At 42.5% G+C, this 15,982-nt stretch overlaps 1 protein-coding gene and 1 long non-coding RNA gene across 7 annotated transcripts in view; one reads left to right on the forward strand and one right to left on the reverse strand.

The window, feature by feature from the left end:
* Positions 1-1,708: 1,708 nt before the first annotated feature.
* ENOX1 (ecto-NOX disulfide-thiol exchanger 1) overlaps positions 1,709-15,982 on the reverse strand; it is a 555,783-nt gene continuing 541,509 nt past the window's right edge. For all 6 annotated transcript variants that reach the window (XM_027591387.2, XM_027591386.2, XM_027591388.2 and 3 more), the window contains 2 exons: positions 12,098-12,183; positions 1,709-2,259 (listed from right to left, as the gene is read on the reverse strand). In XM_027591387.2, the coding sequence (XP_027447188.1) occupies positions 2,128-2,259; positions 12,098-12,183 (218 nt within the window). In that variant the 3' untranslated portion in view covers positions 1,709-2,127. The remainder of the gene's footprint in view (positions 2,260-12,097; positions 12,184-15,982) is intronic.
* On the forward strand, positions 2,444-12,019 carry LOC113920951. The gene is made up of 3 exons (XR_003519448.1): positions 2,444-2,559; positions 2,722-2,808; positions 11,919-12,019. It is a non-coding gene; the product is annotated as an uncharacterized LOC113920951 (long non-coding RNA).

The raw sequence follows: 15,982 nt of genomic DNA on the forward strand, positions 1-15,982 counted from the left end.
TCAGATCTAATCTAAGGTCCATCTCATTCCTTTTCCTCATGGGAGCTCTGAGTTAGGGTTTTACTCAGTGAAATGTATCCTTCTACTAAGGTGGCTATGGGCAATACTTGAAGTGTGAATGTACTTTGCAAACCTCTCCCATGCTTTCCATTAGAAATAGTCTAGATTGTGGTACTTTGTATCCCTATTAGACTTTCTGTCTTTAGCCAGTTTACAGAAATCCTTTTCTTCTAATTATTCTTCAGGCGAACCTCTTAGGTTTTCTGTTTGATGATGACATTATTTGTAAATGAGGTCACCTCCTTTCTGACGGTTGGATCCTTATTTGTGTCTCCTGACCTAGAGACAAATATGTCAGGATGATGATGGTGGTGGCAACTGATAAGATGGTGTTGGAAAGGCCTCTAGTGTTTCAGTACTGAGTGTGACATTGACATTTAGTTTGAATTCCATAGCACCCTTGTTCTATCTTTCCTGTCCCTTGGCTCACATTATATAGAAACTTGGGGGAAAACGTCTTTTTCCCTATTGAACTCTGAGCCCATTAAAGACAGGGTCTTTACCTATTCATCTCCATGTTTGCAGGATTAGCACTGAGCCTGAATAAAACATGCAGATATTTATGGGAGGCATGAATAAGTACCTTAATTTATCAGGGCTCAATAAAAAGATCCTGAAGACAATAATTTCCTATTACATAGGAAATTATAAACATCTTTTCAGAATTTTGAAGAAGATGCACTGTTCAGCAGTCTTCCTAAAAAATGTTTCATTTAAAATTAATATCTTAAATACTTGTCTTTTTTGTGATTCTTATGTAAGAAAGCAGGAAGGAGATATAGTTTAAAGTTCTATCCTACTTGTAATTAAAAGAAAGTGAAAGCCCAAATTCTGACTAAATTGTTGGCTCAAGTGTGAATTCTTTAATTCCTTTTCTAACTTGCATGTTTTCCAGCATACGTACAAATAAATAAACCCAGGAATTAATAGTAACTAATTGGCTATTTTGTACTTACCTATGCAGACAAAAAACAAAGGTAATATTTATGTTGATTGTATTTAGATCGAGGTGTTGGTATTTTAAAATGATATATATACCCTAATGCTGTATAATCTCCTCTTCTTGGTACTTCCCACTTTAGTTTTTACAGATTTCTGTTTGAAATTATATTTTGTCTCAATGTCCTTCATGTAGACAATCATTTAAAAATGGTGGGATATGAGATGGGACTGAATAATGTGAAAAATACTTCTTAAAGGTGAAGTGAGGTATATCAAAGAATAATTTGCAAAACCTTTATGGCAGAAGTCATATTTATTGAAAAAAATTAATATCTTTGCTATAAAATTTATAACAGGAATATTTACTGAATGTTTATTTTGATGCATAAACCTGAATATTACATACCAAGTACAAGACAGTAGCACTAGCTTTTCCTTTATTTACATTTTATGAAAATCGTTACGCAGTCCATGTTAAAAGAACTTATGATGGAGAATTGTTACATTAGAAAAATAATATTCTTGATAAAGCATTCTCAAGGAGTCCAAGGAGTCCAATCTTTTCTGCCTCTTCAATAAGGCAAAAAGTCCCTGGAATAACATATAACTTAATTTACAAAATACAATAAATGTTCAGACACATATTCAAGTTTTCTTTTGGTATGATTTTTCCTCACTGTAAAATTATTTTTTATTTTTATTTTTGTTTTTTACTAAAACAGAAAGACTTTCAGGAAAATGTCATTGAATGATTTCAGCTATACATTACATATACAACTCTGTAGCCTAGCGACAACCATTGCTACACCGTCATTAACTTTAAATATTTTGCTGGGTGAGCTATTCTCAAATGTAGCATATTTTAAGATTTTGCCATCATTATGACTGTGGAATCGTTGGTGTTCATAGGAAACAGATCTGTCACAGTATGAAGCTTTGTTTTAGGGAACTGGTACACAATCACATTTCCACTCACAGGAGGACGCCACAGATGTAACTGAAGTCAGGCCCCGATGGCTCCACAGGGGCCCCAGGCCGGACCAACCCCAGCTTCCAGTGCTCACGCTGCACAGCCCTGGCCCTGTCAGGCGGTTTCGTTTCCAGAGATTTGCTGGGTCTTCACAGTTAAGTTGTTTTAATTCCTTCAAAGGCACACAGCTTCCACCTTTTTTCCAACGTTGCTCCCACGCCTGTGAATTCCTGTTTAAACATGCGTGGAAGCCTCATCAGAAGCATTTCGATTTCGTTTGCAGATATCTGTTAGAAAGGAAGAAAAGTCACTTTTGGGAACAAGACTCATCCGCAAGGAGGCAGGGGGTTGGGCAAGGATGCACTTTCCCAGGGAGATAAATGACATTACTTGACTCTCAAGTAATGTGCTGAGGAGAGGAGCGCTGGTCAAGCACTGGAAGTGACTGTCCTGGTCTCTAGCAGTTGGTGGGGCTGGGCAGGCAGGAGACAGAGGAGCGCGAATCCCAGGCTCACCTTCCTTTGGATGGCTAGCCTACTGGGTAGTGCCTTGCGTGAACAGCACTCCCCACCTTGATATAAAAGGAGGTGAGAATGGGTTTTAAGAGGGCTGAGCGCAAGTTCATCACCACTCCTGGTGCCCTCATCCTCTTCGACTAAGGGCAGTGCTTTTATCTAACTCAGGGAGGGCCAAAGGGCATATGGGCAGATTTCTGGCCACCCTAACTTCTCTTTCTTTAATTTTCACAGAGACCAGAAGACCATAAAGGTTTAGACCGAAATGAAAACCCAGAACCTACAACCATGAAAATCTCAACATCCATTCTTAAAATCCAGGTAGTTTTTTTTTTTTTTTAATTTTTTTAAAGTTTTATTTGTTTAAGTAATCTCTACACCGCATATGGGGCTCAAACTCAGGACCCTGAGATCAAGAGTTGCATGCTTTTCTGACTGAGCCAGCCAGGCACCCTTCCAGGTAGTTTTTTATTTTTTTTTAATTAAAAAAAATTTTTTTTAAAGATTTTATCTACTTATTTGAGAGAGAGAGACAGAGATAGCAAGAGAGAGCACTGAGCGGGGAACAGAGGGAGAAGCAGGCTCTCCACTGAGCAGGGAGCTCAACACAGGACTCAATCCCAGGACCCTGTGGTTATGACCCCAGCCAAAGGCAGACGCTTAATTGATTGAGCCACCCCCCCGGTAGATTTTTAATGCAGTTTTTTTTTTTTTCTTCTACCTATTTTTCTTTATTACATACATTTTTATACCAATAATTCATTTTACCTTAAATAAAGGACAAATCAACCATAATCCTTCTGCTCTAACACAGCCATTGTTCTCATTTTCCTGTCTTTGTTTCTTAGTCCATGTGCTTGCGTGGGGATCTCATATAGCAAGGTGGCTAAGATCCTGGAACCAGGGGGGCTAACATTTTTGTTTGAATCCTGTATCTACATTGCTATGAGCTAAATGACTCCAGCCAAGATAATTAGTCTCTCTAATCCTCAGCAAATGGGAATAACAAAGTGTAATAAGGATGTATGAAGACTACTAGCTTAGCATAGATTTGGTACATAGAAAGGTTTAATGAATCAGACCTATTATTATTTTTCATGGTACAATCACTGGATAGATACCATTTTAGAGTCTAGAGTTTCCATTTAACATTTAAATGTTAAACTTATTTAACATTTATTTTAAAGAGAGACCAGATAGACCAAGAAGTCAAATCAGCTTTTCATGTCATGTTCACATGGAAAAGATTTCACATATTCAGTATCAATTCACATGATATATTCAATATTCCAAAAAAACCAAAAACAAAAACCTTTCGAGGCAGTCCTGAAAGTTGAAATAAATTGCATTCTAAAATTTTCGTGTGAATTATTTTGAAATCTGAATGCATTTTCCCACAAATCCATGTTAAAAGGATTATTAGATTGCCAGGTCAGCCCACAAAAGCCTATTCAACAGATGATTAAAAGGTTCATGTGATTTTGAAACATTTCATTTCAATGAGCACTGTGCAGAATGCCTTCACCAGCATCCTAATTCCATTGTCACAACACTCCTGTGAGATACATGGGGTAAAAATGTTAGGATGTATTTTCGTTTTATAGCTAAGAAAACAGAGTGAGCTACAGAGAGTTAAGTGCCTTTTCAAAGTCAGAACTGGGAAAGAACCCACCGCTTGTGCCTGGGAACTAGGCATTGGTGTGCTTTCCGTGCTCCGCGTGATTTCAGCAAGCCGTGGGTGAAGAACCAGGAGTGTAGTGCTTTCTTTCGAAATACCAGTCACCTGGGGTTCCTGTTAAAAAACTCAGATTCCCTAGCCGCTTCTCTGGGGACTGATTCAGCTGATCTGGGGTGTAGCTCATATACTCTATTTTTGATAATCACCAGGTAATTCTTAAGATCAGGCATATTTGGGTTAAGAATGGGATTTTAAATCAGACAGGCTTGGATTTTAATCTGGGTTAGGCCAACCTGTGTAACCATGGGCAGCTCATTTAAGAGCTGTAATTCTCAGTTTCTTCATGTGTATAATAGGAGGAATCTCTCAGCCTAATCATGAGTATTATACATAAAATGTAACACGGTGGCTGGCACGGGATGCTTTCTCTCTCTATACATACTAGGCAACCGCTGACGCAATACGACGCTCTGTTACCAAACTTTCTGTGATAGGGGAGTCAAGCTCTGTGCCCCTAAGCCAAAGCGAACAAATACAGAAAAGCGTGTGGTCAAACCCAGTTTTCACTTGGTCCAGAAGGCAGTTTTCTGAAGCCAAGTTATCGTCTTCGCCTCCTTTCCTTCCTTTGGAGGAGGACAGCACAGGCTGTCTGCGGTGGGCTCCAGTCTCCAGTCAATTCAGGTGATACTCCTGAGAGAAGCCATCCTGCCCCCGATCAGGCCGAGCCACAGAGAAGCTGCCAGACCCCCAGCTTAACAGCCGGCCCATCCCAGGCTTGTTTCCAGGATAACCATCAGCTCCCTTGGAAAAGCAGGGAAAGGAGCTTTGTAGTGTTCTTTAGGAAGGAGAGAGAGAAGCTAAATTCTTGAGGGTAAAACAAAGGTCTAGTGTGAAGGTGACACCTATCTACACAGGAGACCAGCTGGGGTCAGGGCAGGCGGCGCCACCCAGCAGCCCCGATACAGAGAGGTGTGACGGCTCGGAGTTCTGGAAGACCTTGTCCTTGGCAGACGTTTGCACACACTTTCGTTAGTTCTCACTATACTCTCACAAGACAGGGAGTAGTTTACAAATGAGGAAACTTGAGGTCCAGACAGATTAGGTAACCCAGGCACTAAGTGTGGAGCTGGGCTGCAGATCCAGACTCTGTGGCCTTATTTTTGAACACTGATGCCACATGCCACGGGGCTGGGGACTGTGGAGTGAGGACTGGGAGTAGTGCTCTTGGTCACTGTCTCCCTGTTGGGGGACGGGGTCTGTGTACTGGAGGGCAGGTCTGTGATGACTAAGACTTTAGAGTGACGTCAACATCAATAACAAACTGAGAATTCCCAACTCGACCAGCTCATACACATTCCAGTGCTAATGCTTGGGTGCCCCTACAGCAACCCTTCACCAAAACAGCAAGCAAACCATGGGGAATCTTGTTTTCCATGATGTCTTTTGACCCGAGACTAGGCTTGAACCACAGAGGAAGCTGGAGTAGCATGCTGGAGGAGAGAGATAGCCACTCCTTCCTGAGTCCTCACTGCACTTTAAAGCCCATCCTGCACTTTAAAGCAACAAAACGGGGGCTCCTGGGGGGCTCAGTTGGTAAGCATCTGCCTTCGGCTCAGGTCAGGGTCCCAGGGTTCTGGGATCGAGCTCCGCATCGGGCTCCCTGCTCTGCGGGAAGCCTGCTTCTCCCTCTCCCACTCCCCCTGCTTGTGTTCCCTCTCTCGCTGTGTCTCTCTCTGTCAAATAAATAAGTAAAATCTTAAAGAAAAAAAAAGTCTTAAAAAGAAAATAAAGCACAAAACAAATGGCAACCAGCACTCAGTAGCACTTGCTGTGTGCCAGACACTGTCGTGAGTACTGTTCATATAGTAAGTCATTTAATACACAACGTAATCCATAAAAACCCATGTTACAGAGGGTAAAACTGAGGCACAAAGATGGTAAATAAGTCACCCAAGGTTCCACAGTAGTGAGACTGGGATTTGAAATTTTTATGATTAGTTTGGATGACCAATTAACCATTCCTCGGATTTTGACAGAGCCAGAAATTAGTATAATGGAAATGAGTGTCCTCAAAAGTAGTTAATGCTAATAAGTTTCCGTTGGTAGTGCAAGGTAACCACCTGAATGTGGACAGGGATGTGGCACAATTATAGAACAGACCACCTCAAATGAAGTCCTCTCTGAAATCTCCATTTAATAAGGCTCTAAGATGAATTCTAAAGCATTTCCTTGAAGATGTTTTGTATCTCATGCCGGAAGAAAGATCAAGGAGAAATTGCTTTCAAGTTAGTTTGATGATTTTTAAAACTTTCTCTACCCTGACAAAATACCTTTGATGATATATCACATTTTGGGATTTTCAAAACAAAGAGAATTGAATTTCTCTCTTTTTTTTTTTTTTTACCCTATGGCCAAAGAGTTTTCACTTTACAAATATTTTCATTTACTTTATTTCTGTTTTCTCCTCCTCCTAAATAGTCAGCTCTTGTAATTTTGCCTTGGCAATATCCTTTATCTTCCTACTGATAATTTCTTGATTTTGAGAACTGAAAGAGTCCTGGAGTGCTCACATAAAACAAAGCAGCCAGACCTTACTGGCCGAGCTCAGAGTGAGATGTACCCCTTCTGTCATCAGCTGTGCAGGGTTCCCTTCCCCAAATCCATTCTGAGGTCAGGGCTTCTCTCTGAGCACCTGTCTGTCCCCGATGGAAGCCACTGGGAGACAGGGAAGGGTGTGCTTGCCCAGCGGGTGCGTGGAGGGGCTAGAACTCGGTGCAGGGCTTTCGATGCCAAATCCAGCCCTGCTTTCACAGCACATGGGTGCTGTCAGCAGAATCTAATACATGTGGTTAAGAGACTTCTGTGCAGCATTGCTATCTAGGTTAGAGACATGTGCTGTGCCTGTAAAATCTCACTTACCGTACACCACGTATTTGTCGCTCTAGAAAGTGGGGAAGATTGTCATAGATGTGATGCTTTTATTACCCGCTTACTCAGCTGGCTGTTGTTTCAAGAAATGGGTGGTCTGTGTATTTTCAATCTTTGATGTTGTCAGTGGATCCCTGGCCACCCCTGTTTTGTTTAACATTTTCTAAGTCTGACATCTATTCTTTTAGAAAGGATTGATTTGTTCTAATTAAGAAAGAAAAAAAAAAAAAGATGAGAAGGGATAAAGTCTCCGTGTAACCAAGGGGCTTGTGTGCTGGTAACACTGCAGAGGTAATTTGTAAGATCTGCTTGATTTATTCTCTGATTTGCTGACTCCAGCCCAAGCCCACTGCCTCCTTGCCAGGCCTCTAAGCATGTATATAAATTGACACAGCAGACATAAATCAATTTTATTATGGGGATGGTTGGCTCCATGTCCCATATCGGTCAGGCAAGAGAAGCCAAGTGATGAGGGGTTCTTGTTTGAGGCACTGAAGAGACCTGGCATAGGCTTTGTCAAGGCTGGAGAGTCAGAGAAGCCAATTGCAAAACCAAATTTCCTTCCATAGGATCAACTGTTGGCTTTTAGTGCACATTTAAATCTTGTTCATTCTTCATATCCCTGGGCAACACATGGCATCAGCACACAGACACCTTGCTTTAAATAAACTTTTGCAGAGAGAAATGCGGAATATGGATGGGGAAAGAAGGGAAGGGAGGGAGGGAGGAATAAGGAAAGAAGCTAGACATAAATGGAGGAATTATAGGAAGACCGAAGGAACGAACTAGAAAGAAGAGGAACAGGGAGGGAGGGAAGGAGGAAGAAGATAAATAGAAGGAAAGAATTAGAAGGAGAAAAAGAAGGATCTGGATGGAAAATGAGAGAAGGAGAGAAGGGAGGGGAGAAGTGGGGAGATGAGGCAGCGCTGACGACAGTGCCGCAGAGGGAGGTGCGAGAAGGAGCACACACTCAGACTCAGAGCTACCTCCTGCTAAACGTGGGCTCACATGACCATCACCCTTTTCCAACTTCTGTCTCACTAAAGATCTGCCTGCCTGGTATAGCACTTCATTAGTTCATGTCTGATTATCCAGGTCTTTCATAAATATCCTGGCATTTCCTGAATTAGACTACAAACTTTTTGAGAGTAGTGTTCTGTCTTAGATTTCTCTTGTGCTCTAGCCATCCCTTGTTCTTCCCTGGTCCCTAGGACAGTGCTGGGTTCATGAAAAGTAGTGAATTATCCCAGTGTTCACTGGGTCCCTGGTAACCCTGTCAGTTTCTCTTGCTGTGTGTAAGCAACTTCCTTTTTATTCTTTATGTAGCCAAATGAAAGTATTGTTACGGTCAATGCTTCATTTATCATGTGCTTTCCAGAGGTGTTGTCATATCTAAAAAACACACTCATTATAGCCTAAGCAACAGAAAACTCACTTACTCATTAACATACTATGACAGGTGGTGATTTAGGAGAACACTGGAATATACATAATAATGAAGATTTTTCGGAGGTGGGGAGCCTTACAAACACCACTGAAAACATTTCATCTACCCTTAACTGCCTAACTATAGTCTAGGAAAGAATGCTCTCCAGTTATGGCCAGTTTGAATCTCCTTGGAAGTGACCAGATATTTTAATTTTGTGTTTCCAGTGGTATGCTTTTAGTACAGACATGCAAATGGCTTGCCCTTCTGGTGGGAGATGTACACATGTCTATGAGCACCCAGGCCTGTCAGTGAACAGTGGTATCATGTCAAAATGGCAGGTCTTTGTAAATCCTCCAGTATCAGCGGCCATATTATGTTGAATCTGGTTTTCAGAATCAAATCTACTTGGTGGGCCTTGGGAGGAGGCTATACATATGTAGAGGGGGCAGCCAGACACACCTGGGAGAACTTAAGTCCTAAAGAATACATAAAGTGGGGGAAGAGCAGAAGAATCTCTCCTCTTGACTGTAAGGCAGGAAATCCTCATCTGCTAATGCTCAACTCAATGTGACTTTCTTGCTGCTTAGGGTCAGGGAGTGGGCTTGAAGGGCTCTGGGCTGACCTGGGGGGGTTCTCTGTACTGACTGGAAACCATTTCAGTATAGTGCTGCCTGTTTTGAAGAGCTTACCTGCCTGCACCCAGGGCACAGTTTTTGATTCGGCAAAGTTTTAGGAAGCCATCTCACCCCACCACCCTTCTCCTGCCTTCCTCTGAGTGAACCTTTGTGATGTGGTCATATAATCACCCTCTGCTACAAGAGGGCTAAGTGAATGAGAGGTGGTGGTTTAGGAGAGGCTGAGAAGAGAAAAATATGCAAATATCATTATCAACAGCAGGAATAATATTTAACTGGAAAACGGCCTATTGCTGGGCTCTACAGTTTTAGGAGCCATGTGCAATTCACATGCCCAGCATAATTTAAATTAATTCCTGGCTCTCCTTCCATTTCTAATCATTCTTATACTCATATGTGGCCTTTGGGGAAATCCTAATAAAATCAGCTCCATTACAGGCTGGATTGATTGAGCCTGCTTTCCTTGCTGTCGTCAGCACTGGGGTAGGCAGAATCTAAATGTTATTTTACAGTTGTCGTAATGATGATGTTGTCTGATGTCAAACTGTGCTGTTCTAACCGGAATTTTAAAAAACCCATCCTACTAGAATCAGCGAACCCTCTGTGTCATGGAGGCTAAACTGAATCCATAGCCTTTGTGCAACATTAACCAAAACTTGGTGGGGGGCCTGGTGACACCCACCTCCTTCTGATTAACCAGAGGCAGGCGCACCGGGAGAGCCTTAGCATCAGTGGGCTGCTGGTGGCTCCAGGATTCAGAGCCTTCTGGCAGCTGATACCAGGACAAGGCCCTAGTGGGTACTTAAAGGGCAAACCTCTCATTATTTTGTTTTCTGCTTAAAGCCCTGAGGATATGGAATTCCAGTGTAGAGCAAGAATTTGGTCTTTGGATTAAAAAGTCTAAATATCCTTTCAGCCTCACTGGGATAGAAAGAATATTTGGTCTAATTGCTGGCACCTAGGAGTTTTAGAGCACTTTTTCTATAAATTTTTACTTCAGGGATGAGGAAACAATTTGACAGCTCTACTAAGCATTTCATTCAGGAGATGGAGGGCTGTCTGGGGAAGACCCTGTGTATTTCCTCTGTGAAGGAAATGCTTTCTTCATTATCTTCTAAAATAAAAGTACCAGTCTGAGATAAAATGGAATTTCCTTTAACTGAATCCCTTCCAGAAAGGCCGATCACCTATGGCCGGGAACCAGGTGTGTGAATTCTCTCCTCAGAGACTACTGAGGGAGACCACACAAATTTTGCCTGAACAAATGGATGATGGACACTCTGTCCTTAGGGTAAGAATAGAACACGATAATCCATTTTCACCCCCACCAGGTGATTTTACCGCCCCCCAACACACACACACACACACACACACACACAAACTCACGTATGTACTAAAACAACTGCTTCCCAACAAAAGCTTCCCACTTGGGATTTCCAGGAGGGGAAAGAAAGCAAACAACAGTACAAGGGAAGGATAATAGCAACGATAGGAATAATTTCTTGAGGACTCATTCTATGCCACGCCACACTGGTGAAGGCAGTATTTCATCTTTCAGGCAAAGGTAGGGTTAATATTATAAGAATGAAATTGGTGAGGGTAAAAAGCAAAGAAGCCCTTTAAGGAAGCTTAATTTCAACAAAGTAACATTCTATAGCTCATCCTTCTCATTTTATCTGAGTTAACATAAGCATTTTCTATCCCTCCCTGTCCATGTGATTGGAGGCCACAAAGAAGACAATAACATGAGCGTGAACTTCCAGAATCTTATAATCTCCTCATTTCCTCTCACTCTGTTTTGGTCTACCCTATTACCAGCTGCAAGGGAAGAAAAGGGCATGAATCTCTGTGACTGAAAAATACTTTTTTGTTCCAGATGATTCTCTCAGAGGGGAAGTATAAGACCCATTAGAAAGGTTAAGCAGTTGTGGGATCATGAATCGGTAAGATCATTTGACTCAAATTGAGAGCACAGTGTAGTTATTTAATTGATACTGGCCATTGAAGATTTAGAATGGTTTGTATGTGTGCAGTCAGGGTCACAGAACTACGGGCCGGGGGCCTGGTCCTACACATTTCATGTACTTCGCTGCGCTCTACGCAAGAGCTTATTTCCATTCCCCCCACAGCAGGACATCTAACAAGCTACCCAGCGGTCGGCTTCAGTTCTCTGCTTCTGTGTCCATCCCTTTGCAGGGCTTCCCCAGCAGTGCTGCTTAATGACATGACTTTATTTCAAGAAGGGCCCCTCTCATTGTTCACTGGATTTTGATACATAAATTGATACACACCTTGAGCTCTTTTTGTCCTTTCTCTTTTAGAATGCAAATACTGCAGTGGGTTAGGAGCATAGCTAATTTGCAGACAAGGCAAACTGAGCCCTGGAGAAATGAAGAGTGACGTCCTGACTCTGGGTGTCTCCCTTGGGGGGCACCGCTGAGAATAACTTTGCGGTCATTTTTTCCATTTAGAGAATAATGCTGAAAAACAACCATTAATAATACATTTTCTCGAGAGTCGTATCAGATCTTTATGTTATTTGAGGTGATTTTCCCTCTATCAGGTGGAGGCCTTACCATAGAATCCTGTGAGAATATGGTCTTCGGACAATGCCCCATTAGCCACCCTGACCTGATTTCTCCCTCTTTGGGGAACTTTCAGTCCAACCTGTAATTTTCAGTCCCTCATATGCTTTTCAGAGTAATTTGGCATCTGCTGAAAGTCACTGTCATTTTAGATAACTGCTCTTCTTTCTATAAAGACAAAAGCAAGTGAAAAGAAGACAGCTATCTGCCCAAAATGGAGGTCCTTGTGGAGAAGTACTGATAAATCTCCAAACGCCATTATATCCCCGATGCAGCTCACGCCGGGTCCACCTACAGCCAGCAATCAACATGCTAAATCTTAGCAATGCAAGTCCCCTGGAGAAAAAGAATGTACCTTGGAGTCCAGCTGCTGCATGTATGACCAGAGATACTCTATATTGGCTCCAAAAGGGTGGACGTGAAGAAACGTTGATATGATGCCTGAATTAAAGAGACAAACATTGGACATTACTGAAAGGCAAATAAGAGTCTGAGTCCAATAATGTCATTTAACCCCAGTAATGGTTTCATCAGGCTGAGTTATGGTCTCACCATTTTTAACAGCACTCAACAAGCACTCGGTAACAGTCCATTCTGAAGACAGTCATAGTAACGTGGCAAACAACACTCTAGCTTCTGGAATGGTAGTGGTTAGAAAAGCTAGACTCTGAGACAATATATAGATGAATAAAGGTATTTCTAAACAAAGACTCTTGGAAGCATTTCAACTACCAATTTTATGCTTGATTTACCAATATAAAATTGTAGTTTTGGGGAGGATAAAATTCTCTTTTCTTTCCCTCAGTGGACTGTGCAGCATGAAAATGGCTCATACAGCTGTGTCAGAGATCACATGGCCTCTGATTTCCCTGATAATTACAGCTGCTAGTTATAAAAAGTATTTAATCCATATTTCTCCTAACTGCCACTGAAGGAAGCCCAGGTCCTTTCTGGAACCTTTATTTCCCCCTGGTTTTTGCTGTTTAAACAGAGCCAGCTCACGCTCTCCTCCCCGATGCTGTAATTTACAAGATCGTTTTAAAAGGCCCAGGAATGGATGGTTTGGCTGGAGTCTGATTATAAATCGGAAGTCTTTTCCATTGTGAAATCAACTGTCAGCATTGTACTGACAAATGAAAAGGTGGGCGTTTGTGTCAGGGCTGAAGTAAAAGCATTCCCTTTCTATCCTCCCTGCTCCTATATCCAAAATCAAGGCTCCAAAGGCTGGATACAGCTGTTTGTTAGGAAACTGTTCAGACTGACTTTTTATTTTTTTTATTTTTTATTTATTTTTTTATTTATTTATTTGAGAGAGAGAGAATGAGAGATAGAGAGCACGAGAGGGAAGAGGGTCAGAGGGAGAAGCAGACTCCCCGCTGAGCAGGGAGCCCGATGTGGGACTCGATCCCGGGACTCCAGGATCATGACCTGAGCCGAAGGCAGTCGCTTAACCAACTGAGCCACCCAGGCGCCCCCAGACTGACTTTTTAGTTCTAAGTAGGATTCGAGATGAATTAAATCTGAGGATAAGCCCTCACATTGTTTATTGGGCAACTTTGATGCTTGACAGCCAAAGGTCAAAGGAAAGACACACACTTGTCTGACATGCAAGGGCAGGCCCTCAAGGAGCACATCGTTCTTGTACGAGGTCATTCTGGGAATTGCAGGGTGACCTTGGGTTGATCTGGGACAGGGTCTCGTGGCCTCCTGATCTCCTGTGTGATGCTTGGGATGCTCTAGGATGACTGTCAGTGTTTCAAGGAAAGCTCCCAGTTGAGCCTTCGTCTGAGGACGGAGAACTGAAGGGTCTAGTCCTCGCTCTCAAAGGCCTGTCCTCAGAACACTGCTTGTATGAGGTTTATACTGGTTAACAGAGAAATGAGGAAGATGGAAATAATTCATTATTTCTCCATAATGCCAAAACCTTAGTTTTCAGAGACTGACCCCATTTTTCTTGAGATATAAAGAAGTACCATTTTATTCTGAGATTGTTCTTCCTTTTTTGCTAAAATGCCCTTTGATGAAATAATGGCCATGGTAAAAGGTACTAATGGTAGTTTTAATATTTTTAAGTGGCAAACAGCTATTTTAATATACTTAAGTGTTTTGTACCCCTCTTACCACTTTATCTGTTAGTTTATATTTTAATTTTACAGACCTGGCAACTACTTCCCTGTGTCTTTGAAATTCTCAAATCCGGTGAGGTGGCACCTGTTACTAATGAGTTAAAACACAGAAGCTCATGAAGGACTTACTTTAAAAATATAAGTTAGAAGTATTTAAACAATAACACATATTTGCATTTATTAAGTGGGAGACAGGGGGCAGAATTCTTAAGGGGAAAGTCCTATTGCAGGATGGTGAATGGGGTTCTCCCTGCTGTCCCAGGCTGAGGACAAGTGGTGCTACGTCCACTAGTTTCCACAGGGAGCCTCCAACAAATGGTAGGCGGGACCTCCCCCCATTAGAGGACAAGGGGGAAGAATGAGTAGTCACCCCTGGTGACTTTGTGAGAAGGCCAGGCGTTCCTTTCTTCTGGCACACAGGTTCTCCCAGGCAGGGAGGGGGCACTCCAAGAGAGTGGCTCCTAGAGCCAGGAGGGGTGCTGCAAGACAGGGACAGTAGTCCCTTCCTTGGTTGGACATTGGCTTAGGCAGCAGACTGACTGATCAGCCTTCGGGGTGACAAGGATGTGTGTGTTTCCCATGGGGCGCAGGGGCATCTTAGAAGGCAGAGAGGTTTGAGCAGTCTTATGAGTAAACTACCCCAAGGGCACCAGCAAATAGAGAAAGACATTCTTCATATTAAAATCTCTACTGCACAGAGACTCCTCACCATCTCCTAGATAACCCACAGCTTCTCCTATAAATACCCATGGGAGTGTGATGTGAAGTTAAATGTCTTCGGTAGAATAAATAGAATGAGTCAGAAAAGGATTGGGGTGGGGGGTTTGGGGAAGAGGTTGATAACTTTTGGCCTAGGAGATGAAGTGCTGAAAGAGGAAATTTAGGGATACCAGTAATGAGAGGACCCGGAAAGGCTGCTCTTACTGCCTCTGTGAGGTTGGCAGCCCTCTGTATACATGCTCCCTCACTGGTTACTCTCCGAGCCTCAGGCCCAGCATTGGGTCTGTGCCCCCAGGGAACTCTGCCCTGACACAGTCTGTGCGTGTTCTGGTTCAGGATTGGGAATAGTTTACATTTACAATAAATGTGTGTTGAATGAATTTACCTTCTAGAAATAAGACCAGCTAGTATACTTGCTTAACAATTTCTACTGTTCTATAAATAAATGGGGATAAATAAGAACCTTAAAAATTGCACAGGACTAACCAGTGATGTGTAGTAGTCTTTCAAAAATCAGGTAACTTTGAGGCATTTTTCACTGGTAATTCCTGCCCTTAACTCATCCACTTTATGGATTCAGGACAGAGCAACCTGAATGTTTTGGGCATGGAAACTTTACTGAAACTCTTTTGCTCATAAAAGTAAAAAGAAAATGCTTATATGATTTCTATATATTTTTCTAAAATCAGATTAGAAATCCTGACCTAGACGTGAGTATCTTCCCTTAGGTAGGAGGGTATTCAGAACCATCACTGTGGTAGCTGATATTAATAAGCCATTAGCTTTTCTTTAAGAAAATTGAGCAATTGCCACTAGATCCATTTGGGGCCAAAGTATGTAGTTAAATAAAAACAAAAATAAATAAAAAGCCTTTATTTGACAGAGAACACAAGCACAAGCGGGGTGGGGGGCGGCGCGTGGCCGAGGCAGAGGAAGCAGCAGGAAGCAGGGAGCCTGAGGCGCGGCTCCATCCCAGGACCCTGGGATCGTGACCTGAGCTGAAGGCAGACGCTTAACCGACTGAGCCGCCCAAGTGCCCCCAAAGTAGTAGTTAAATAAAGGCTTCCAAAGCTTTCCCTATGGATGGCAACTAAGCTCTTCGGTATTGCCAGAGATAGAGCAGAAACGGGAAACAACAGTCACAGTCTCCCAAGTACTGCGCCCCTCCTCTTCCCTCCCCACACCCCTGCCGCTGCCCGTCACAGTGTCCTCACAGAAGCATTAGTCATGGCAGCTGAGAAAATGTAGTTTCTAAGCCCTGGCTTTGGGTTGGATTCATGGGCGGGGTGAGGTGGGCTTCCTGAATAATCAACTAAAGCCTCTTTGTAGCTCCTTTAAGAGAACAGGGCTATTTCCTGAGAATGGAAAGAAGGACAGGTGTAGCTCATAATCTA

The sequence above is a fragment of the Zalophus californianus genome, chromosome 3 (assembly GCF_009762305.2).
Source record: "Zalophus californianus isolate mZalCal1 chromosome 3, mZalCal1.pri.v2, whole genome shotgun sequence".
Classification (NCBI taxonomy): domain Eukaryota; kingdom Metazoa; phylum Chordata; class Mammalia; order Carnivora; family Otariidae; genus Zalophus; species Zalophus californianus.